Below are 26,948 nucleotides of genomic sequence, written 5' to 3'. Positions count from 1 at the left end.
CAAATGATGCAAGAGGCCAGGCACTGCTGGAGAGGAAGCTCCTGCCTCATTAATAGGCTTCCTTAGGCTGCAATTTGCAGCCTGATCAGCTGCTGAGGTTTCAGGTTGGTTCTTGGTTTCATGGAAATGTGCTTTTAAAAATCAAAATAAGTAGTCATTTTTACCAATATTCAATTCAGAAAGATTTTTAAGGGGCTGATTCTGCAAACTTAGAGCCTCATTTACGAGGCCCTAGCAGCAATTTGTGCCGCCGGATCGTCTCTGTTTTGACGCTCCGGTGGCGCAATGGGCTGCAACATATTTACAAGGCCATGCAAAGCCACTTTATATGGCTTTTCCTGTCCTTGCAAATATGTGCCCCTTTTACACAGAACACTGGGGCAAGCCCCTATCACCACCATAACATCACCTATATTGACACTGTGGTGGCGATAGGGGCTGCCCCTTATGTACAAGTCAGCGTTAAGCCACTTAACGTGGCTTAACGCTGCCTTGTAAATAAGGCCTCCTTTCAGCTATGTTTTGTGTGAAAGGGGTGGGCAGTGGGTGTTGCGGTGGAACATTCATTTTGACGGTGCCCCCCTAAGTACAAGGGTGGCATACATAGGAGGCAGCACCAAAATTAAGACCAGGAAAAAACTAGTCTTAAGATGGCGAAACGAGGAGAAATGCAATATTTCTCCTCGTTTTCACTTTTTCCATGTGTGCTGCCTTGTGCAGCACACTTCGAAAAAGCAACATGCCATTGTTTATTTATATGTAGGAAGGTATCCCTTCCTGCACATAAACAAACTTACAATTTTGTCACTTTCATGTGTGCTGCATTAAGCAGCACGCATAAAATGTGACAGGATGGCATTTCTAGAATTGTTTATGTGCAGGAAGGGACATCTTCCTACACATAAACAATCTTCCCCTGCATGCAGTGGCGCTAAGTTCCTAAACTTAGCGCCATCGCAGAGGGAAATGCAGGGCTGCACCACATTCTTTTCAATATGGTGCGACCTCCTGCAGCCCAGATAGAAAGAAAAATAGGCCTCTCAGGATTGTTTTTGTGCAGAAAGGTGCTCCTTCCTGCACAAATACAAACCTGCATTCAACTGAGGCACCCTTGTACCATGGTGCAAGGGTGCCTGTAATGTTGCAAGGCTGCCAAAAGGGACCATCACAGGGGAAAAGGGAGGAATGCGTTGTATTGACTTAAATACAGAGCTGTCCTGCCCGTTCCCTGGCACGCATGCATGTGTAGAGCAGCAAGGTGACTTGTTATGCCTTATGAGGGATGGTTGCACGTCTGCTGTTGGAAAACCCTTCTCAGAAAACCCAAACCCGGCGAGAATTGTGTCCGTGGGACAGCCCTAAATAGCTATGACCACAAGTACTTCTCCTGACTGAGACCATCAGGTTCATCATGAAGACAGCTCCAGAACCATGAGGGCCATTAGCTTTGTTTTTTTCCAAAGACCCAATGCTGTCGTGGTGTGAGATGGCCTGCCTACAGTTTTTTGAGACTTCCACCGACAGCCCTTAGGTGGCTGTCTCAGCGCTATCATAGTCAAGTTTCCAGCCCGCCGTATTACAATGCCCGCCGGTGTGTTGGTTGTCAGAAAGACCGACCTCCAAGCATCGGATAGGCTCCTTGAGCCCATGGGTGCGTTGGAGGCTGCCATAATCCCTACAATGGTGGCGGTACCTGCCAGGCACAGCCGTAGAGATTATGATGTCGCATCCGCCAGCCGTCTCCTGGTGGTTCACCCTCCATGAAAAGGCTCACAGAATGGGACATTGGGGGCCCGTAGCGTGCCCCCTTTCTGCCCTGGCCTTTGATTTTGGCTATTGGATGGCAACTATGGTGCCCCCCTACATATCTCTGCACCATGTGGCAGGCACCTCATGGTGTCTGCCACATAGTGCATGGATATGTTTTATGTCTATTTTTTGCACTCCGGCGTGTGCTGCAGCACACAGCACCCTCCGCGATATAAAATATAGACATTGCGACTGCCTTGGAGGCGGTTGCATTGTAATTTCATTGGCGGGACTGCCGACATCCTGTCAGGAGGTTCCCCCTCCGATACCGACATACTAATCAGCACCTAAGTTCTGCCATGCAGGTGGTTGCTGCTTTATTGGAACATAGGCCGTTAACATGGAGGTATCCTCTAAATGTACCAGACTCCCCTTGACTGCGTGACTTCCAGGACCCCATCTGTGTGGCAGTCACCCCACAAAACATTCTTGCTCAGAGTTTACCTTTTGCAGGCATTTTGCTTCTTTACCCATCTGAAAATACAATCTTTTGAATGATTTCAAACAGAAAATGGAAGCTGCCCTTTGACACCGCCCTTTATGAGTGTATTCATTTTATGCAGATTGGAACCTGCTTAGCAATAAGTAGTTATTAGTGTCTCTCAACTGTGCTGTCCATGCATTCAAAGAGGAAGGCGGCTCAGCACCACTAATGCAAAAAAGGGCGGGCTCGTCATGCTTTCAGAGTTGTTTGCATGAAACCATTTGATTAATTGTAATGTTGGTGTCTTTTTGAACAGCATACAATGGACAGTAAAGTAAAGGACAGCCGCCTAGAGCACGCATCTCCGCTTTCAATGAACCTGCTGTCCCTTGAAGAGAGACATGAATTATCTCTTTAGAGAGAAATGGAACAAAACACCCTACAGGACTGCAAACGGCTGCAAATCAATAACTGTATTTATTTTACTTGTAGGTCAGTGGTGTGAGGCAATGCCTATCGAGTACCATGGACATTTTTTAGAAAAACAATCTGTATTGTTTTCAATACTGTGTCATACGCAATAGGCACAACATTGCACGGTTAGTATCACCTGACTGACAGTATACAGTGCATTGTTTTCCTCGCCTACCGGTATCAGGGGTCACGAAGACCCACTGGCACAACAGGCAAGGCAGGAAGGAGAAGTTCGAACAAATGGAACAATAATAAAATTGTGCTAAACTTTGAGCCTGCCCCAGTGCAGGGATTTTTGTTTTAAATTGCATTATGGTGCGCCTATACCTGAGTATCCACAATAAAAGGCGGCACAGAACAGCACTTTCTGTAACTGCGTGTAGTTACAGAATGGTGAGGGGACCCGTCATGTGCATGGATTAGGCAATGTGCAAGCAGTAGGTGTGAGTCTCAATCACATGGACCCAGAGTCACCCTGTGGATCCCCTCGCGCTTCCTATTCTAACCTGTGTCCCCTTCTTGAGGACGGGTGTTTCCATGCATTGGACAAGGTGGCTGTACATATGGAGGATTGGAGGATAGTGGTAGGCTGGTGGCTGACAAATGTAATAATATTTTAGTTTTTTTTTAATATTAATTGATCAAATTATATATGCTTGAGAATTTGTATAAGTTATTTTTATGATACGTATGCATTAATTCATTATTTTGTCGCAATAATATTAATGAAAATTAAATACAAAACTACCAGTACAATGTTAATATTTTACAGCAAATTTGCTAGTTGGTACTTTGACAGTGCTTTTTTTTACTACATCTTGAATGCCTTGTCAAGGGTAGTAAATGCTACATAAATACAAATAAAATTACAATATTTTCGTGGTTGATATTTAGTCATACAGCCATCCCAAGACATGAATGGAGTAATGATCTCCGAAAGATGGATAAATATGACTGTTTGGGTAATTTTCGAGCATTGCTTTTAACAATGACATTTGGATGATACACGCCATAAGCTTTTTTTTTGTACTAACAAAGCTGAGCATTTTAACTTTCTTTTAAACGCTGGATCTTAGAAAATTGTCAGTAAATGGTGTTGTATGAGGAACAGACAGGGCAAAAGCCCTCCTACAAATTCAAATTCATAATGTTTGGAGTTTGTTATAAGAAGCCTCAACCATATCATATATCATATGACAAGCTTGAAGCTTCTAATAACAAACTCCAAACATTTTGAATTGAGTTTAGGAACTGGGTTATTTTTTCGGATAGGTTTTAGGCAGTGAGCTGCAGTATTTTGCTTGTCAGCTGGGGTTTTTCTGTTGCCTGTCTAAATTCTAATGTTATTGTGAATGTAAATGCTTTGTTCTCGCTCTGCTGCTATCTGAATTTGCTTCATTATAGACCAGTGTTAATCACGCCTTTTCTACCCCAGCGACAGGCTACAATTAGGTTAGAGTCATGTTCTAATGTTTGTAATATGTGCAAGTTAACAACTGTAAAGAAGATAACATGTACAGTATTGGGGCGAACATACTTAGTGAAGGCAGAGGGATTTACTTTGATGAAGTCCATCTACTGTATTTGCAAAAGACACAGTGCTAACAGAATATATTTTATAGCAATAAAAGAATGATTAAGACATTCCAGGAAACTGCGTTTACAACGCTGCCATTACATTGCAGTGCTTTTACGATGCGATCGTTACAACGACTGTGTTGTTAGTACGTGAAACCTTTACATCGCAAGTCATTAGATCGACTTGCTGTAGGGGGCGCTCTAAACTAAGGAAAACTATCATTTACTATTCCAACACCGTCCCTACTGTTGCACACGCTGGAGTTGGAATGGTAAATTATACTATTCCTAATTCCAGCGTGCCCCCTACAGCAAGTCGATCTAATGACTTGCGATCTAAATGTATCGTGTTCTAACATTGTAACAACTGCGTTATGATAGAACGCGATGTAATAGCATGCATAGTAACATGACATTCTAGAGGAGTTATGAGCGGTAAAACAAGCATTGCTCTAATCTTCAGGAACGTGGCCTGGACTCGGGCATACACTGTGCTCACACCAGGATAACTGATTTACAATGGAAGGCATCACAAGCTCTCTACTGCATGGCCCAATAGGGAGCTAGCATGCTTATGGACAGATGTGAGTGCTGCACTGAAGAAAAAGTACAGTTACTTTTTGCCTAAAAATACACACAATTGAAAACAGAAATTGGATTTTGTAAGAAGGAAGGAGTCTTGCCAAAGTTGACAGTGATGAAAGAATCAGGAAGGGAAAAATACGTATTTCTGATGGTCTTGAGTATCACAGTTTCCTTTTTGATGTCTTTAAAATGATACTTCTGCTTGCCCTTTACAAGTACTTACCATGTTAGCTTCATCATCTAAATTCTCAAACTCATTCCTGGGATCTTCTAGGTGGAGCTGCTGAAACATGAGTGCAGATGCAACTTTGCCATTACAATCGGATGGTGAGGTCTGGCCGGTTAGGCTGCTCTGCATGCTGGGAGATCGGTACCGGTAAGGCACCTGGAGAGTACCTTGTAAGTCAAAGGAAGCCTTGGCTTCTAGCGATCCCATCTGATAACGGGTAGAACCTTTAGCGCTTCCAGCTCGACTCAGCTGGTCCTCATCTGAAGTGTCTCCTTCATCTGAGCTCTCCTTCCCCTCAGCAGAGAGTAGAGACTTGTGCTCACTGCTTTGGCTGCGTCGCTTTAGACTGGGCGCCCTTCCCATGCTGTTCCAGCTGGACCTTCGACTATTCCAGCTGCTCGCAGATGTCCATGGATTATGAGGGGAGCTTCGAGCACTGACCTAAGACGAGGACACAAAATAATTAAGGCAGCAGGTATTTTTGCGATCATTTGAGTAAATTCGTTTAGTTCAGAAGTCGGAGGCATTTATCAAGAACCCTAGAAACAAGTAGATATTTCTAGGATCTCTGATGCAATGTAGACTTTCAAATCCACCATTCAAAACTCAGGAACTACCAGTGTCAGAAGGGCTTTTGGTCTTTTCAAGTCAGTTTACTGGAAGCAACTTCGTGGACATACATAACAGTGTTGTGATGAGGCACGGTACATAATTCACAAAATGCACAAGTCTATCAATGGGCATGAGAGGTTGTCACTTAGTCATGGTATCCCTTAGGATCTGGAGTGCACATGCCAAGTGTGTTTTTATATTAAGTCAACCTCTATGGTTAAGGGAACATGGAGTGTAAAATGTGCCCAAGAGTAACGGGTTGCTGAGTAATAACACCATGCATGACAGCTACAATGGGATTTTTATAATGCATTTACCTCAACAACGAGGAAATGTGAAAAGAGGTAAGATAAAACGCATTACATTTGTAAAGGTAGCAGGAGTAGGTAGGGTTTTAGGGTTCAGCCATGGGTGGCGATTAAGCATAGTAAGGACTTTTCAGGTTACAGGGGTAAGAGTTTTTAGGGCTCAGGGATGGGTGGTTTTAGGGGTAGTAAAGGGTTTTTAGGTTTCAGGGAAAATGTAATGTTACGGGGTGTAAAGGTTTTTATTTGGGGCCTTGTCCCGTTCATGAAAGGGTAGCTTTATGAGTTAGTAAGAGATTTTTAATGTGAGTTTCAGAATGTTTTACATTGATTTGTCAAGTGCGGACCAAGAAAAAAGGGGGTCCCAAAAGTGTGATTTTCTAAGTTAATTCCTGTATTGAACTTTGCTGTCTGATACAGAAAAAACAGCTGAACTTTAAAAGTGTGCTTTTTTTAAATTTGGCGTACAGCTGTTCAGCTGTTTTAGAGAAATGAGTGCATAAAGAGGAGTTTGGGATTGATGTGTAGGGGTTAAAGTTCAGAAAAAGTTAAGTATATCTGGACCTTCGATCCCATGAGACTCACATGGTACCAAAAAAGTAAAAAAATAGGCATTCTATATGGCTAAGGAACCTTATTTTCCCACCGGTCATTTTGGTACTACGGTACCGGTGCAGGTACCACTGTACAAAATCATCTGATTGTCTGGTCATACCTCTGAAGAAAATGTTGCGGCCACCATTACAGGACTTGTGGACTCTGTACCAGAGTCCTGAAAAAAAAAGAAAAGACACGTCAGAGTGTAGGGTGGAAGCACCTTAGAAACATGTGGATAGGGCTGCCTCAAAGAGACTCTACCTCCTGCCAATGTTTAAAAAACAATATATTATTTTGGGTCACGAGAAACGCGGTACTAGGACCTTGTACTGTGGAACTTAAAGCTGCACCTAATGTGGTACAGCGGTACCAAAAAAATATATAAAAAATTACAAGGTGTGGTCAGAGACTAGACCTTGTACCTATCAGCAATTGTGCAGGCCATAAACCGTGCACAATAGGGGTTAGTTGCCTGCAGTAGGTTGAGTGCAGGGCCAATCCACCGGTTCACATTGCTGAAGGCTGTGCTCAGTGAGGGGTTGGCGTCCATGGTGGGTTGGGCACTCCTGATGGTTTTAGTGCAGGGCCCAGTCTAGCTGAACACAATCATATTGCTCTCATGAATTGCAATCCCGAAGTGCTCTAGGAAGATCTTCCTTGTTATTATGTGATGCACTGAACAGGTCATTTCACTATGAAGTATACAATGTGGTGGTCAGAGTAATGGCAATACACTCCAATCCCATTTACAACAAAGTGTCCAACAAGTCTTGTGAGTCCTCAAATGGGTGTTCAGCAAAGGGGAGGGGCAGCGACTCAAATACTCCCTAAATAGGGAAAAAAGGAACCCCCCAAAGCTTCAACTGCAGTTGCGAGCACTGCCCAACATATTGCTAAAGTGTCATCACAGTCTGTCAAGCCAATTCTTATTTTATTTACAAGCCTTTCCCGCAGAGCATGTGCTAGCCAGTCAACGTGTATTTCATCACTTGGAAATATCGCAATTACTTCATCAGGGCTAGAGAAATTTTCCAACAGAAAAATGCATTTTGGGACCACCCCTTTTTCTTGCCCCTTCTCACTTGACAAATCACCGCAAAAAGTTCCAGGAAGGAGCTGAGGTGGATGATACTTTTGTTTTGGAAACTTTTATGAAGATTCATCAAACGGCGCCAAAGTTATTAACAAACAAAAAATACATTTTCAATGGAAACCTAGTCCCAACTATAATCACCCAGTGGGGACCTCCACTGGGTAACATACTTTATTCATTGCGAAATGTCTGCAACACTGATTTTAACTAGCTTTATTAATTAGCACCAGCACCAGTGATTGCTTGCCTGAAATTCGTTTTTTGGTGCTTATAATAAGATTGGTTGATACTCTTCTTCCACACTTTACATAACGGTGAGAACCTATACGCAGGCTTGTTCTGGCTCCCTTATCCTTGCTTTTCCAGCTTTATTGTGACTCAAAATTTTACCTGTGAAAATACTTTGTCCAACTCTTTCTGTTTCAGGATTTCATGTAATTGAATTGAATTGGACCCTTGAACTAGAACTTGCCCTAGGCGCGCTCCTTTTCTGTTACCCAAACCTATGCCATAACCATGATCTCTATCAGTTACATACGCAGTAACCCATAAATACAGGGGGGGAAATGCAGTGTGTGATCAAGCTCGCCCAACTATTGGTAGCCAATAAACTCTTGCTGGCTAAACCTCTGAATTTACTGTGCAAGGTGATCATGAGATGTGTATTTTAAACAATGTATTTTATCTTTGTAATATGTTTTATGGCTGTGTTTCAGTGCCAAAATATATTTTATCTAAAGTCTAAAGAATACTGTGCAATGCCTACCATCAAGTAAGAAACCCCAATTAATACAATTGTTAGAAATTCCTTCTAACAAACTATGGACAAATCCTTACTGGGTTTTGTATTATTTCTGTTAGAAATTTCAACAATAAGAGTCCTCCAAACAGATCACATCTCTATCAGGGCAACAAATCTTTATACCTGTGAAATTCAAGATTTGCTACTGGATCCCTACAGGTTGAGGTTCATCCAACTGAAATTGTTTCATAGCCTATATTGCCCTAGAACATAGATACAGACATTCAGTAGAGCTACACATTTAGTGTGCCTAAGACCATGAGGAATGGAGGCAGTGCTTACTTTGAGACTGTGGTTTCCGGTGCTCAGCACCATCACTTAATTGGTTTCCGTTGCTCAGTACCAGCACTTAATTGTCAACACCGCATTTATGACAGGCTGCCACATGGTGGCACTGCTCATTTGATTTAGAAATGAGCAGAACAACGGTTATTTATTAATACAATATACTTATCAAAGTACTAATATCTGCCTCACCAGCCATTCCTTTAGCTTTGGAGACCTGCAATAATCTGCACTGTCGCACTTTTAGGTGAGAGAGATGGTTAGTAGTTGTTTTGGTACTGACTTTGGCAGTGATGAAAGGCAATTGGGTGGTGCAAGCTGAAGTGGCCTCCTGGTGAGGGCCCTGGCCCTTATTATTTCACAAATTAAGCACTGAAGGGAGGGATCCATTTTCTATATATTTTTTCAAAGCACCCCTTCAGAACGGTTCAGGGAAGGGCTCATGGAATACTTGGCAAATTTAGGAGGTGGCTCATTGGAGTGCTTTACTTGGATTGCTTATTTGGGTCTTTGGATTGAATCTTCTCCACCTCCCTAGTGTGAAAGACTGTTTTGTGTAACAGGACTGATAGTAGAGAGAAGAAATATGGTTAGACTGTCGGGGCAGAACAGTGGTACTGAAATTGTAAGATGGCAGAAAAATGTGAACTGATGTATGCTTGTGGAAAAGATGGCTTATAAGAACACAGGATCGCCAAGAAAATTTGAGAAAATATGGAACAAACAATGTGAATTTTATAACAAGTTGTGGTTAGAGTATTAGAAAGATTACATAGGCTGAACATTGCTTAAATACAAGGACAAGTGAGAGTGCTCCCCACCTAGAGAGGAAAGACCATAGTATACATGTGCTCAGTGGAATCATGTAATGAGGCTTGTGCCGCAGCCACTTCTTCCCGGTCATGTACTTTGTTTTGTTTGAATTTTTTTAACATAATAATATTCATAAAATAAGCATATCTACTTGGAGGACTTGTAAAAAAAACGTACTGGTGACTTCAGTTCGTAGGCATGTGGATCCGTGGACACACTACTGCCTCTCCGCGACTCACAGTCCTGGCCGGCATCTCCAAACAGGGTGCTCTTTGGCATCGGCATGGGGGTTGCAGCAGTGTGAACGATGAGAGGTGGCGTCAGGCTGTTCTTTACTTCTGGCTGGCTGTTCCGCGAGGTCACTGTAGAAGAGATGGAGTTGGTTTATAGCTTGGGTATGTTGCCCAACGTCTCAGAAAATTATTTGGCATACACGTCTTAAAGCCCATCTCATTATCGCAAATAATCAAAACGTACAGAACATTTGGAACTTCAGTGTGACAGTACGTCATTGTATTCATGGGGCAGTATCACAGAAGTGGTTAGTGAAATGGAATGCAAATGACGCCTATCTTAGGAGCCACAAAGTCTTCTGCCCATTTACTTCCACATTCAACTTGGTCATGTATGGTCTAAGTGGCACAGGAAGTTAGACAGCCACAGATACAGTATATATGCATTTGGAAATATACTTATGGAAGTAAAGGATCATACTAAATACCACCTTTTTCCTAACTATACAAAGGCATACTGAACACTTTAGGTACAAAATGCACTCTTAGGGTGAGCTCAACACTACAGTAAGTCAGTAAGCCTCAAATGTAAACCACACACACACTTGTTATGTTGGTAATCATCTAAAAAGTTGTGAACTATGACCATTTAGAGATGTTAATATATCATGTTGCAGTTGCAAATAAGCTTGAATCCATTGTGATTATGTGGAACGTGGGAGAGGGATGGGCAGGAAGTTTAAGCTGAATTGCTTAAATTTTCACATATGTAAGATGGATCTTTTTTACACAGGATCAGCTTGAAGAATGAGAATGAAGATATATTTTGAAGTAGAGCATGCAGAGTGGAGTTTCATACATTAATGATCATGTTTGACGTGTGGGGGCTAGCTCCTCGCTTCTTGAAGCACGCTAGACTAATGTACTTGTAGGAAGAGAGTAGGATTCCACAAATATCCACAGAACGACCCCATTCTGAGCTGTGTTGGAATGATATCAGATGGAAGCAAATAGCTATTCAAATTCAGAAAATGGATACCTTTTGGCTTGTAGAGAGGTCGTCAGTGACTAGTGACAAATGAAATGTAGACACGGGAGAACGTCTACTAACTGTTGAGTGGTACATACAGAAGAAGCACAAAGAGATCTTAATTGAAAGTGACACAATATGCATTTGTCGAGCAGCAATAGCGAGTCTCAGGTAAATAACAAGATATATACAGAAAGGAGACTGACCTTTTTCAAGTGCCTGAAATGAAAAAACTAAAAACTATTTACATTGAGGGAGGAATTTAGAGTGTTGAAAACATTCTTGTGAAAGTAGTAGGCTGCATGGAAATGTTAAGATAATTGAATCACTTCACCAGTCTGCCTGTACCAAATTGGGTTATTGGTTGAGGGAGGTGGAAGCCCCACTAGGCAACAACCACAAATCTTCTCAGAATGAACCACAAAAAGTCACTAAATTAACCTGTGCTTAACTCTCTAGTAGCTTCGCACAAAGCAGTCAGGTTCAACTTAGAGACAATATGTAAAATATTTATGCAACACATACAAACATTAATAAAGTAAAAACACAGCACAAGAAAAGTCTCAAACTAGTTTAGAAAAATTGAGGCAACTTTAAAAAATAAAAAGATAACAAAGTAAAATATCCAATCAGTTTATCTGGACAAATTTCAATGTAAATTATTTTAGTGAAAAGAGCACCTAAAATCACAATAGGCCACTTGCGATTAACTGGCCGTGTTATACTGGAGGAAAGTCACAAGTTCAGCTGGCTGCAATGGAGTGAGGATCAAATAGAGTGACCAGGTTAGTCCAACTGAAAAGCTATCGTCTAAGTTCACACGAAGAGTACCAATCAAGATGTAGGAGGCCGTGAGGAGGAGGCTGAGCATCGTGGACAGTCATCACTGTAGAGTAACGAGCCGGTCCGGCGTCAGGAATGGTTGCTGCTGTAGGTTTGCTTTGGCGGTCGCCGCGGACGTTCGTGGTGCGAAAAGCAGGTTTCACCAGAGCTTCAAATTGACAGTCGTTGTGGGAGGCAGAGTCTTGGTGCAAACGGGCCTGTCTGCGTTGCGAGGAGCCCAAATGTCAGAGTTTTCACCTTTTCTCTTAGGTGAAGCTCTCACTGCTGCCGGCCAAGGGTCCAGGACCTGGGGTGCACCTCTTGGGGATCAATGACTCTTTCCAGCAGAGGTCCAGTTTCAGCAGGTCAGCGTGGCAGTTAGAGGAAGGCCACTGAAGCTTCTTGTATCCCTGTAGCTCACACAAGAGGTCAGTCAACTGATCCTTGGAGTCGCTCTGGGATGAAGTCAAGCAGGTCCAATCTTCCTTTTCAGGAAGCAAAGCAGTCTTTCAAGCAGCAGAGTATCCTTCAGGCAGCAGTGCAGTCCTTTTTCTGTAACGTCTACAGGTTCTGATGAGTAACTCTGGAGGCCCAATATTTAGACCCGGTGCCAGCTTTAGTGTTGGGGGACCCCCTGCCCTACTTCCACTACTAGTTATTGAAAGTTCTTCCCCTTTCCCTGCTCAAGCCTCCAAACTGTCTAGGAAGAGCAAAAGGCAGGATAGGCCTGGTGTCAGGTTCCTTTGAGTGTAGGTAGACACATCCCTTCGAAGTGTAAGTGAGGCTAGGTAGAGATCCTCCCCAGTCATCTTGCCTGGATGGATCATGTCCACACCTAAGCCCCCCTGGTATTACTGTCTGCAAGAAATACACAAACCCCAGCATCAGACAAATTCACAGTCATGTGACACATCGCATTATCAAATGACAAGAATGGTTGGGACAAGAAAATTCCAACTTTCTAAAAGTGGCATTTTCAGAACTGTAACTTAAAATCTCACTTCACAATTAAGGAGGGATATAAAATTAGAGTTGATTTGAGCATATTATCACTTGCTTTCAATCCTAAATTAGAAATTGATAAGTGTAATGGGTAACCCAGTGTTAGTCAATAGGAGAGATAGGCCTTACAACAGGGAAAAACGACTTTGGCAGTTTTTCACAGCAAGGACATGAAAACCTTAAACATACATGTCCTACCTTTTAAATACAATGCACCCGGCACTATGAGCCTTTAAGGACCACTCTCTCGAAAACTTATAAGTATTAAAAAGGGAGGTTTAGGCCTGGCATAAGGTTTATGTTGCCAGGTTGAAATGGCAGTTTAAACACTGCACTACAGGCTGCAGTGGCAGGGCTGAGACGTGTTTTAAAAAGACTACATTAGTGAGAGGGACAATAAGTGATGCTGCCCACTAGCAGCCTTTGATTTGATTTTGAGTACCTGTATTATATTTATTAGGGAAATATATGTAAATGAAATGGACCAATCAGGTGTATGTATGCCAATTGTACAATTTTTTAGGGCAGGAGCACAAGCATTTTATCAATGGTAAGCAGGAGAAAAGTGCATAGAGTACTAATGCCACCAAAAAATGGTTCAGTAACAGACTGCAAAACATCTGGAGGTAACCCTGAAAAAAGGACCAGGTCCAACACTACAGCTTAAGAAAAGAATCAATTAGGCTTAGAATTGTATAAGGCGAGCAAGAGCTATAGCTAATAGACACTTTAATAGCAGTTAGTGTCAGTGTCATAGTACGGGTGGGAGGGGGTCTGTCCCAGCCGGCATGAGTTTTGGGTGTGGCGGCCTCCCTCCCCCCAGTTTTTACATGCGGCCTTTGCGGGGCAGCAAACACAGGGACCGCCACGGGCAGCCAAAGGTCTATCTATGCCATTGGTTAGTTTCCTTCTAAGGACAGAGAGAGGAAGAACAAGCAGCATAAATGGAGGACCTGTTGTGAATGTTTGAAGAAAGTGCAAGTGTATGTGCACCTCTTAGCAGGAGTTTTTTTTTCTAAGTTGTTTTCTATTAAATGTGTCAATATCATCGTTACAAGCTGTAAATATGAGCACAGCAGATGAGCACATCTTAAACTAGGATCATAACACCAGTCCACTTAGTGATCATCCCCATACACAAGACATAATAAACATATTTGCATGTTAAATGACCACTTTTACACTTTAAAATTGTAACCCCCCCCCCACTAATCTCTTAAATTAAGGTTATTGTTGTGAATCAAAAATAAATTCACCCCAATATTGTTAACACTAGCTCGGATGGTTCGGAGAAAATGTGGATATGTAAACTGTAAACCAGCTATTCTTAGCTGAATTACTCCTGCTTTTATAAAGTTTACATTATAAAGATTGAGTACGCACTGACAAGACGTGCAGGTAGGTAGTGGTCTGGTCCACATTACCTTTGCTTCCTAACCACAACAAACACTTTTGTATTTCTATTCACAAAATCTTTTCTATGCATGTTCTTAAAATCTTTTGTGCATATGTCTGGGGGGACAAACCCTTCCCGGTGGGAAATCAACATGTCTATTATTTTGGGGATAACGTTTCTGTACATAAAGCTACAGTACACTCTCTGTTTCCATGTCAATAGCAGTAATTATTTGTTTCTCAAAACTTTGTATATTGTTGTGCCAAGCCCAGCTTGTGTGTGTGGGCAATAAATGATGGAGAGTAATAATCACTTGAAATGATATATTTTATAGGTTCTGCTTTCGCTTACATTAGCAACGGGACGCCATCTTTACCCACTGAAAAAGGCCCTCGCTGGGCTTCTTTGTGATTGTTCTTGAATAGAAAGGATATTCAGAGAGGAGATGAATGAGTTACCGGGCTGCTGACACACAGGCTTTTGTGCACATATGGATATTGAGGTTTGTGCTCAGGCGAGAGACGTGGTGTGCCCAGGGAACAGCCTCGCTGATATCTGGGACATAATAAGTGGGTTTGAGCTGAGCATGAATATTAGAAATACATTTGGCTGAGGGATAATGGGAGCGTGTGTGTGTACACACACACACACACACATCTGTTTGTGGTGGCCGTGCATTATTCCACACCAGTGCCCCTGTAACGTGTGAATGCGTGTGACGTAATATTAAGTCTTATTATACACATATGAAGGAGATTAAAAATTCAATAACATAAAGAATGAAAATCGAATCAAATTCTCAATGAGCTTTGATTTGAAGTGAGACATGGGTCACTTCAAAATAGTCTTAGCTGCCAGATATTCTCCTATAAGTACCACTGAAGTATGGAAACCATTATGGATGAAATGCTTGAATTGTTTTTCAAACCACAAAATTTCACTTTGGACCCAACCATATACAAATCAGTCTCGATGCAGCTCCAGTAGAACAGTCCAGCCCGAACTTCACGGCCAGGTGCTCCCTGAACCAGCTCATAAGCAACCCAGGAGAGGTTTCACTCTAGTTAGGATTCATCAGCCAGGTATAGCTTGGCTCCAGTGAAACGATGTGCACTGACCCACACCTGGGCACACCAGTCCCATTTGGGGTGTCACACACAAGTATTAAAAAAGCAATGAATGGAATGCTTGAATTAACTTCAGTCACTAGTAATTACTCGGTGCCGAATACCAGCCCATTGTTATTTTCCTGTAGATGCCTTTGCTGTTAGGTGCAGTTACTTACTTCAGCTCCCTGCAGAGGGACCTTGCACCCCTTTCACATGCATGCTGGGTTGTCACTGCACAGTGAAAGGAGGACCGGGGACTTCAACCCACTGGTCCACCTTTCATTGGTACACCACCACCAGTGCAGGCCTGGGGTCACAGCCACACTGGTTTCAGCATTTCCTGTACTGCAGTAAGGCACACTGCCCAGTCTGGGGCTGGTGCACCCAGTTAGAGGTCTGCTTTGAAGCAGACCCAGGCAGGACTCCCTATATGTAATATGGACCTCATTCTACCCACTCAAGCATGTGCCTTGACTGATAGTCCAAGCAAAGACACCCGTAGCTGCAGCACTGCCTGGATGCCTGCAGTAAGCTAGGTCCAAGGAGAGCTCGTGCATGTGGGACCCGTGCGCCCTGGTTGGTGCACAGCACCAGTCTCTTCTCCAAAGCGACACATGTTCTACCGCATGAAGCATATACATCACAATTGTTAATGCTAGGAACATTACACACATTATTTGCTAGAATACATTTTACAAAGTTTAATGACGCAATGGATGTGCAGAAACGTTTTTATATAATCTGCTCTTTACAAAACTTATACTATTTAGGTCGTGCTAACTTATTAATGAGAGATGGTAATTTACTGAATAAAATACCCTCTTATCAAATCCTTCAGTCAGCAAACGAATGGGTTCAAGTGGAAGTTCTTTGCGTTACTCACAGGCTAGGTTAGAAGGAGACTTCTTGAGTCCGATATCTTCCTCCAGACTCTGCGAGAAGAAATCCGCTTCGGAATCTGATTTAGACACATTCCCCTGCAAGATAACAGAGACAAGTGAAACATGGGAAATACAGGTCACGCAAACATGGACGCACTATTCACCCACCAATGGGATGCCGCATGCAGAACACATAGAGGTGATAATGGCGGCTAGTAGGTACAACATGCCGGAAGGAATTGAATGGTTTTACATCCATCAGTTAATTTATTTTCCAAAGTCCACATATATAAAGGGATGTGTCTACCATCAGAACTGTTTTGAATGGATTTTGTTTTCATTGTCCCTTTTCCTGGAGACATCAAAGTATAGATTAAAGGGACCTAAGGCCTTTTCTCTGGGCCACGGGAAATCAAAAGCAATGATTATTTGACAACATCACTGATCACACTGTCATTTATTAATGATGTCCCATTCAACCTGTTTTTATTATTCATAAATATTTTTAGCAACAATTTCCTATTAGCCACTGTTTCTGCATCAGATCAGCCCTTGCAGCTGTGCAGGGTTTTGCAATGTATTGTTATTTTTTCTCGGATTTTAGCATATGCACCTTTATGTATCTAAGTTTACAGATTGGAGTGTCAGCAGGTGGGTTCTCTTGATATTTTCATTATTGCAACTTATCTTCTGGATTTTAGAAAAAGTGGTTCGCTGTTGGCTATACTTTCTGTCCTGAACAAGACCCGGCCTATTCTGATTTGGGGACACAAAGTTGACAATTTAGGGCCTGATTCAGAGTTTGAAGGATGGGAATCTACTCTGTCAGGGTGATGGAGAAAAGTACTCCATTTCCCTGCGGGAGTATCCACCAGCCAAATGTTGAGATGTCCACCAGCCCAGCGGACGTCTCGTGCATTTAGGAACTACCATAACGACGGCTCCTGTAAATGCTTTGAAAGTTTGATGGACAGCTCCATCGACATGAAGGAGCGGTACGCCAAAGTTTAACTATTTCTCATCTAAAAGAAAAAATCCAAAATCTGAATTTTCTAATTGAAAATTAAAAAAACAATGACCTGGTCGCCATGGAATATTTCTCCCATACTGTGGGGGTCATTTTATAGGTTTTACTGACAGTGATGGACAGTGAAAGCTGGCCACGTGTTCGCTCACGGCAAATACACGGCAAAACCTCTGACGGTCCTTATTCTGTCGAGCTGCCAGAGGTGTATATGGGCAGTGGAGACAGAGTAGTTTCCACAGTCCACATACTCAAGTTAAGCCAACTCTAAACGAGGAAGGTGGAGCTTCACTTTGGCAGAGAGAGTACTCTGTTTCTGTTGTGACAAAGTATCCTAATCAGGCCCTTAGTTAGAGATATCTAGAATCTTTTGTGAATATTAATTATATATACAGGTGTGCAGAGTGTAATATGCTTTTTGTTACCATTGTTGAGTGTGGGGGGCAATATTTCTGAAAGGGGAAGCCTCGAGGGAGGGGTCATGATGCCCCCCCCCTCTACAGTGGTAATAAATAGCACATTGCACTCAACGGATATTCATGCATGGTTTATGCCATGCGCTTTTTCCCCATGTGAAACTGTTATAAACAAAGCCAGAAACCAAGGAGTCAAATCTATGCCATGAGCTAAAACCAGGTCTTGTGAGCATGGCCTTAGTGGTTTCTTCTGCATGGAATCTGTGGTACATTGTTTAGTGTTTTCTCAAGTCATTTATGCTCTAGGATGATAAAAAGTAAGAGCACTGTAAGTAATACATGTGTAAACCATTGTTTATTAGTACCCTTGTTCCAAATAACAAGTTGTATTGGGCCAGATTTATTTTCAATTGCAAGGGATAAATATATTTCTATGCAACTGTAAATCCGCGATATAATTATGTTTTTATTATTTTTATGTTTTCTAACCTTTGTTACTGCTGCACTCGTTTATGGCACAGCTAGATTGTTTGATTTGCCACCACTGTATAAAACATTTGAAGAATCTAATCATTTCCTTACATCCCAGGCCACTTTGAATAATTTGCAACATTTATAGTACCTTGGGAATGTTACCTTTAACAGTGTGCTATTTACAGAAAAATATATCCTACACTATGTTCTTATGTTTGGATCGCAACCTAGGCTCCTTTTTAGGTCTCGGCTACACAGCGCGCATTCGCTGAGAAGGAAAAAGACCTTTAGCAATCGAGTCGGTTTTGAGGCCAAAAACGTGCACGAGTTGCATTGCTTTCAATGGCATCGCGTGCACGTTTGGCGATTCCCTTGCGGGAGCAAGCAGCAGTGCCATATGTTAGCAATTATTGTGCCTTGCTGCTCTCTCCCGCAAGGGAATCCGGCGCAGGACCCCTCCTCTCTCCCCTCCCCCTGCTGCCGCTTGAGGCGCACATGCTTGTTTAATAGAGCTTCGAAAGGGAACCCTACAATCAGCTGTAAGGTTATAGCATTATTTAACCACCTCGCTTTACCACACATCCTGTTCATCTCAGTATTATTAAGTAAAGTGCACTTGTTTTCAATAGGGCCAGAACAAAAGTTTGAGGAAAACATCAAAAGCCTACTTGAGTGTTCCGTTTACAAGATTAATACTGCATTTAAACAATAGTAGCTATTTTCCCCTCACGCCTGTGTTACGGCTGGCTACTGAAAAATAGTTGTGACAGAAAATCGCCACTATAACTGCAGCTCCTGCGGGACATGGCGAAACAGAATTCTCAGCTGCCTCATGGGTGGGGGGCGATTTGCAGCCTTCCCGCCTTCGTTGCCTGCGAGTGATTAGCAAAACTACCCCCATTTAAGGAGCGCAGCAAAGCAGAAAACTCACTTCCACAGTCCGTGGGCCGTGATGGAATATAAATGCTTATTGAAAGCTGCCAATCCTATGTCAATTCAAGGGCAAAATGGACGTACGCTGGCGTGGATGCTGGCCGAGTCCCTGAATTGTGGGGAAGTCGCTGAGGGCCTGTGACATGTGTCAGAAAAAGAAAGGAGATTTCTGCTTTATTAAACCCTACCGTTCGGCTCTCAGGAGGGTAAACATGCACCATCGATCGTAGATCTCGACAAGAAACCACAACGAGAGAAATGCAATGAAAGAAAAGGACAAAATCATGGCAGACAGTAAACTACATCATATTGTAATGTCGTGGTTGCTTTTGCAGGTATACAGCTCTGTTATACTGCAAATGGCGAACGATACGGGCGCCCAGTTAAGTAATACTCATCTTAATTACCTGGAAAGGTTGAAAAACTGCTTCAGCCCACGGTTATGCAAACCTGTTAGTATCTTGCATTGCCTCTGCCTTTGTTCTCATATTTAGGACTGGCTTTGACACAATTTTATTTGTCTTAATTGACAAATGTAATAAAAAATGGAATCCTAAATAAAGAAATGCATGGATATATACATTTAAGGTTAGCCCTCTTCATCCATTGATCTGTTTGACTGTCATTCGCGTTTTGTTTCCATCCTCCACACTATACAGTCTTCGCAGCCCACTTTGAACACTAGTCCTTTTGTCTTGGATTGTAAATAATTTCATTTGATAACTTTATTTCGGTCAAAGACCACAAAAGTGCAGGTAAAATACATACAGAGCACAAATCATTAAGACAATAAATAGTGAGCAGATCAATTGTGAATATAAAAGAAGATTCAACTCAGCAGTTATCAAAGACCAAAGGGTATAAAATTAATAGTTAATCAAGTACATCATACAAAGGCTATCCTTCTACGCCACATACCAAACAAGAAGCGGGATACGGCGAAAACTATCGGGGGTGAGTATCATAAATTAAAACACGACACGCCTGTGTAAAATTTCGAAATCCAAGGTTTCCTACATAACGGGGTTAGCCAACACTTCCTTGTCATTGCATACACAGGGCAAAAGAATAATACATGAGGGACGTCTTCACGTTTATAGTTACATGCCGGACAGACCTCCTTATCCGGGTTTGCCCATTTACAAGCAAATGCCCTAAGCAAGTGTTTCCCAAACTGTGGTCCGCGGACCTCCAGGGGTCCATGACACATTCCCAGGGGGTCCGCAGGCTGCAGTTTTAAAAGCACTGAAAAGTATCTTGTTTAATTAGCTGTTTTCAAAGAACAATAAAAGTGTCAAGATAACGACAGTGATTAATTTCCCTGCTGGAGAGACATGAGAGTTTTGTCCAGTGGCAGCTGTGACTAAACCAATGAAGCACAGAGGGTTAATATGCCTACTGCAAAGAACATGTACCATGCATTTTAAAAAACAGTACTTGGTATGCATAGGTCAGGGGGTTACTGCTTTTGTCAGAGAGATTCTTTCATTACAGTGCAGTTCATAAGTGACAATCATAATAAAGCACAGTGACAAAAAACTGTCAAACAGCTGTTTGCAAACTGCAAGGCACAAGTTAGTGACTTATCTTTTTTTTTCAGTCTTTCAGTATCCTGATGCTTCTAAAAAGGTTTATTTGGGTGGAAATACATTTGTGTTGTTAAAGTCAATGCTAACCACTTTGTTATGTTCTGAATCCTGAGTTTGTGCTGCTCCAGACCAGCACTCCTTGAGTTTGTGCTTCTCCGGACCAGTCTCCTTGGCTTAACAACACACTCCACTACTTCAGAAACGCAGGGCTGCACCATATTTACAAGAATATGGTGCAGCCCTGCGTTTCGCCTGCATTGGCGCTACATTTAACAGGGGAAGATTGTTTATGTACAGGAAGGGCCCCCTTCCTGCAAATAAACAATATTGAAATGTCATTTTGTCACTTCTATGTGTGCTGCTTAATGCAGCACACATGTAAGTTACAAAATGTATTTTTTTTAAAAGATTGTTGATGTGCAGAAAGGGTCGCCTTCCTGAACCTAAACAATACAAGGCGTTTTGCAAAAACGAGGAGAAAGAAGCATATCTCCTTGTTTCGCCAAGTTAAGACCAGGTTTTCCCTGGTCTTAATTTTGGTGCTGCTTCCCATTTACGCTGCTCTTGTAAATAGGGGGCAGCGTCAAAATCAATGAGTGTTGCAGGGGAAACGCCCACCACAACACCCACTCTCCACCCCTTTCATGCTAAGAATTGCCGCGCAGCTACCAGTTCTTCAATTGACTCCAGCCCCAAATCCAGTCGTAGAGAAATGAAAGGCGTACTTTGTGGTAATCCCACCAAGTTCCTCATAAAATTATGCTTCACCCCCAAAAGACTGGATACATTTTTATGACCCCATAATTCAGCACCATAGGTTGTGGCCATTCTGGCTTGGAGTCGATATATTTCAAGGACCGGAGTTGCCGGCTTAAAATCAGATGCCCTGTGGAGTTTACTTATACCCCCAGTTACTTGGGATAATTTGAGAGCTGATTTAGAAATTTGGAAGCCCCAATCACAATTTGCTCTCAGGGTAATGCCCAGGTAGACAAAGGTCATGACCCTCTCAAGGGGGATACCATTAAGCTTGGGGTTTGGGCGGGTCTGTTTCGGTGGATTAAAAATCATGAACTTGGTCTTATCCAAGTTTATCTCCAATCCACGAAAAACACAGAACGATGCAAAACCGTCCAGAATTCGCTGAATGCCCGATGATGTTTTGGATAACAACAAAGTGTCATCCGCAAACATCAGAGCAGGCACTCTCCCAGTGGCCAACCAAGGGGCGTCATTGTCTATTACACCAGTTAAGTGATCAAGAAGACCATTGATGTACAAATAAAATAATGTTGGTGCCAATACGCACCCCTGGCAAACTCCATTTGAAACCGGGAAATGTCCTGACAGGTCTCCGTGCCTCCCGCACCTTACTTGGGCATAATTGCCAGTGTGTAGTCTGATCAGAATAGACAATAAGTAGGGCGGGAGGCCCAGGTCTGCCAGGACCCTCCGCAGCTTTGCCCTGGGAACAAGGTCGGAAGCGGCTCGCAGGTCAATAAAGACAAGGTAGAGGCTGCCACCCTCTACACTAGCCGTTTTCCAAAATAAAACCTGCAACCGAAATATTTGATCCAGTGTAGAGGTACCCGCCCTAATTCCAGCCTAGAGTGTGGTCAGTATTTCATTTTTCTCCATCCACCACTGGATACTGTCCAAGATGATCCTGCCCATTAGTTTTTGTGTTGTATCTATAAGACTAATGGGCCTATAGTTTGAAGGTGTTAATGGGCATCCTTTCTTAAAGATCGGGATGATCTCAGCCCCAAGCCAAGTACCTGGTGGGTAAGTCCCCGCTACCCAATGGCTCCTGCCACCGCTGGTCGCCCAGGGTCCCCACCAATCGATGCTCATGGTGGGAGCCCGGGGGAACCAACATAGGGCGAGCCATGTTTTTCCCCTGAGTCACGTCCGTCAACCCCACCAATCCATCCTCCTTAGGGAATTCACCACATGAAAGGGAACTAATCTCTAGCTCAACATTTGCATATAGTGATCCAAAATGTGCCTCCCACACGGAGGGAGCTATGTTCGGGGCAAGAGCTGGACCACCACCACTCACACCGAGCTAACAATGGCCCAGAATGACTTAGAATCCTTGCGACTGAGTGTGGATCTAAGCTCCGCCCACAAGTTCTCCTCCCAGTCCCTCTTTCCCCGTGCTATTGCCTTTTTATAAAGCAGTCGGGATTTCTTAATGGCTGCTCTATCTTTAGCTTTGACTACTAAAAGCAGAGGATGGGGTAGCAAAGGTCCAGGGATTTTAAGGCTTTGAACAACACTTGATTAAGTAGTATTGATAAGTGGGTGGAGACACACTCGAAGCTCTGGACCTCTTAGGCTTCAAAATAAGGAGACAGTTTTGAGAAGTGGTAAGTGTGATCTCCACATAGAATTACATCAGTTTTCCAAGATTAATATCCATTCTTTCCAGATCGTGATATGGAGGACAGAGACGTTTTTGTTTGCAGTGAAGTTGCTTTATTTTTATTCATAGAACAAGGACAGCCGACACGTGTTTTGCCCCCTCTTGGCGATTGGCGCCGGGGCTTTCTCAAGGCTAAGTAGGTTAAATCACGTAGACAGTTGTCGTTTTCAAATATTTACAGTGTCCCAAATACGGAAATATAATTCTTCAAAGGTAAAACATTTTTTGTTAGGCTAATGCCCCTGATCCTAGAGTCCTTCCGACATGTTGGTTCTCGGGTTGAATCCTCGTGCGATGTAATTCTATGTGGAGATCACACTTACCACTTCTCAAAACTACTAAAAGCAGTCTTTTTTTGCCTTACTGCAGTGTACATCATACCAGGGATGAGTCCTTGCCCGTAAGGGTTTATTCCTACCTACCGAGCAGAACACATCCACTAGTTCGGCAGCCAATTGGTTATGAGTTGCCACAGCTCTGCCCAGGGAGCCAGCATCGCTCATATCAGAAATTAGCGGTATAGCTATCTGATATATTTCGGCAAGTTTGGTGGGGGAATCCTGAAGGTGTGGCCATTTTACCCGTCACCTGTTATTAGATATCATAAGAAGAAGCGGTTTGCAGATAGATTCAGGTGCCCGGTTTGTCAACCCAAAACTCCCAGGTTTCAGTGTTAAAACGAGGGCATTGTGGTCACTATCTTGTCTTGGGTGAACTCTAAATTCCAACAGCCTGTCCCAGTACCTTGCTCCCATCATTATATAATCAATGATGGAAGTTTTATCTATTCTATTAAATGTGACTGACCCCGGTCTGTCAGGAGCCAACCTCCCATTACAGGCCCGCAAAGATGTTGAAAGGGAGAGTGATTTTATTTGAAGGACCAAAGGAGTCCATGCCCTGACAGGAGGGATCTGTGGGTCAGGCACATGCCAGAACTAATCTTCATCTTCCTGGTCACCCAGTTCTTAGCTCAGAAGTGGCTCAAATTGGCAATTAAAGTCTCCGCCAAGCACTAGAACAATTGAGGGGTCCATTTCTGAATGAAACTTTTTAGTACATCAATCGTTTCGGATTCCCGCCCGCTCTTGACTGGCCTAGAGTAGATATTTAATATGGCCACCTGTGGCATATTTTGGGGGGATAGGAGTACACACTGAACGTCAGGGGAGTTAGTTGGTATAACAGCAGCCTGAGCACCCAGGTGCGTGCCCACCCATATTGCGAGCCATCCTGACGGTCTCCCCCTACCCCCAGTTGTTGCCAAGATGTCGAAGGTGGCAAAACCAGGCCATACACTCTCCTTCAATGCCCATGTTTCCTGCATCAGGCAGATGTCATGCATCGCCATAAAGGAACCCCACTCAGGCAAGGGCAATTTATTTTTTAAGCCAGCTACATTCCAGGACAGGATTTTTATGCTTCCATCAGCTAGCAAAGGACTAGGCGATGGTTTGGCCCTGTCTGCATCGGACCCAGAACCAGAAATTAAAGTTCTAGTCTCAGATAACCTTTCACTTGCCTCACCACTAAACAGCGTCTCGTGAGGATCTGTTGCGTGTATTCCCCCAAAGCTAGCCAACCCTCAGTGATCAATTGTTGATCTACTAATTGATTTTCAGGGTTGGTAATAGCATCATTTCCCTCCATTGTAGCGGGTTGGATACCTCCTCTATAATCTGTTGATAGATTAAGATTTTGCCCCACTGTAAGTCAGTTCACCTGCTCCAGGCAACTGAATCTATTTCTTTGGGGAAATAGTGAAAGTAAAGGGGTATGGGAATGAGAGCCCTCCCAAGTTGCACACCCCTGTTGGTTTCTATATGAGTAGTAATTGTGGGCCCCTTGATGCTTAAAGTTTCTACTCTGGGTGATTCTCATCTGGGGAGTAGGGTAACAGTATGACAGATGGAGTGGAAGAATTTGTGTATTTGTCCAGATCGACAACCCACTGCAAATATGTTCAACAGCGCATGTGTGCCTAAAGTTTATTATCACACATTTGCCTGCTATAGTTTTAGCTCCAGACCCAATCCATTCTACTCTTCTTATGGATAATATTTCACCTGAGGCATTAGGGGGAGAGGGCCTGAAGGGGATGTATGACGTTACAACGCATACTTTTACAACGCCTACCTTTACAACGCGGTTTTTACCACGCATACCATTACAACGCATAATGCTTTTAGGCGCTGGATAGTGAATAGTTTAATTTACTATTCCAACTCCAGTCCCCGTGGATAGCAGGGAAGGTTATTGGATAGTAAATTAACCTATTCCCTATCCTAGAGCGCCCCCCAGAGCAATGCGTTGTAATAGTTTGCGTGGTAAAAGTTGCGTTGTAATGGTAGGTCGTTGTAAAAGTTTCGTTGTAAAGGTTGTATACCGCCTGAAGGTGTTAAGCCATTGTATACATTTATTTTTAAGATCACTGTGATTCTCACTCTTTCCCTGCCCAAGGGGAGGGACCCCAGCTAAGACAACTACATATGGCAAATATCCCTTCTCCTAAGGGTTGAGAAGGTTGAAGGAGGCTCAAGCCACAACAACATATGCTTTATGTGAGTGCCAGAGTGAGCGTTACAATAGTTTTATTGATCAGATCACTGTTGCAAAGAAGCTTAAATAGTGGTCACCAAGGCTCCTTTTTTGTTTTCATTCTATATTGCTCATGTCAAGAAAGCCACAACATGTGTAACTTTTTATTTTCCAATACTGCATAAGGTAGATATTCTGATGCTGGTGTATGCAGATGACCTGATTCTATTGGATTTCACCCATATTGTGCTACATCTGGAACTAAATTCACTTCTGTAGTACGTGGAAAGGAATACATTGCAGATTAATATTAATAAAAGCTACAGCACAGTTTTTTCGACAGGGGCTTGCTCGCCCAAGTTTACTTGGAAGATCTGAGCTTAAACAATAGAGATAGTTTTCTCTTGTAAGTATTTATACTTTAATATCAGTGTCAATATGGCTTGCTTGTTTCATAATTTGAGACAGATGATAGCTGCTATTTCTCAGGCTTGCGGCCTTTTGTAGCACCAGGCTACAGGCAGCTTCAGCTACCTGTTACGAAGCATCACGTGATCCATACAGACCCATGGCATTTCGTGTATGGTTACACTATGCCAATGCCTTTTAAGTATGGCTTTGTTAATGAGGTCAAATAACTCTTCACTGCACACACAGCCAATGCAGATCTGCCAGCAACAGAAGTAGCTCCTGCACGAATGCTAGGCGCTTTGCATCAGAAGCTCACCAGTTGTCTCACTCTGAAAGCGGACTCCTCAGAGCAAGGCAGAAGGATCCCTGGTGAAACTAATGTATGAGACACTTTCCCTCATCATCCTCTCTGGTTCAGAATGGGTCTTGCATTTTCAACATTGTATTAGCGCTGTGCAGGGAAAGATTTGAAAATCGTTTCAAGCTATGAAACAAGGGCTGTCAATAGAGGCTGCTTGACTGGGGCACAATGCGCTGGAGATCATTATTAAGAGATTCGTGAATGTAACATTTTTTTAAAAAATTTGTGTCAGACACCCCAGTCATGTTAAAACTTCAAAGACCGCCATCTTCCTTCTCCGATGTAATGTTCTTTTAGATGTTGCATTAGAATTGCTCAAGTGATCAGTGGGGGAAGTTTGGTCTTCTCCTTCCTGGAGCAGATAGAAAGCTGACTTGCAACATATGGAGAGGGCGAACAGCTATGAGTTGACTCTTGCACGCCACTGTAAAAGTAGTGCATTTGTACCCACTGATTTCGTCAGCTTTGTTTGGATGCTTCCAGTTGTATATGAGTGTGCGCCTAGAAGCCAGTGTTCGCCATTTTTGTCTGAACGTTATATTTGGGAGTCTCCCTGGCTCACTCAGTCCTTGTTCTCTTGTGTGTACAAACTGTGCCTCATCTTGTGATTGCTTGTCCTAGTCTGACTCCTATTCCCCGTCTTATCATCAGACCAGTATGTGTCATGGGCTCTGCTCGTTTGCTGAAAGATGCTG

The 26,948-nt window shown here is 42.9% G+C and overlaps 1 protein-coding gene across 1 annotated transcript in view; it reads right to left on the bottom strand.

The window, feature by feature from the left end:
- Positions 1-26,948, bottom strand: part of CACNA1G (calcium voltage-gated channel subunit alpha1 G) — a 787,437-nt gene that overhangs the window by 331,254 nt on the left and 429,235 nt on the right. Inside the window, exons 14-16 of the mRNA XM_086930846.1 lie at positions 16,082-16,175; positions 9,784-9,968; positions 5,094-5,540 (exon numbers count right to left, since the gene is read on the bottom strand). Of these exons, the coding sequence (XP_086786972.1) occupies positions 5,094-5,540; positions 9,784-9,968; positions 16,082-16,175 (726 nt within the window). The remainder of the gene's footprint in view (positions 1-5,093; positions 5,541-9,783; positions 9,969-16,081; positions 16,176-26,948) is intronic.

This window comes from Lissotriton vulgaris, chromosome 7, assembly GCF_964263255.1.
Source record: "Lissotriton vulgaris chromosome 7, aLisVul1.2, whole genome shotgun sequence".
NCBI classification, from domain to species: Eukaryota; Metazoa; Chordata; class Amphibia; order Caudata; family Salamandridae; genus Lissotriton; species Lissotriton vulgaris.
This window is presented reverse-complemented; position numbering and strand designations above follow the sequence as displayed.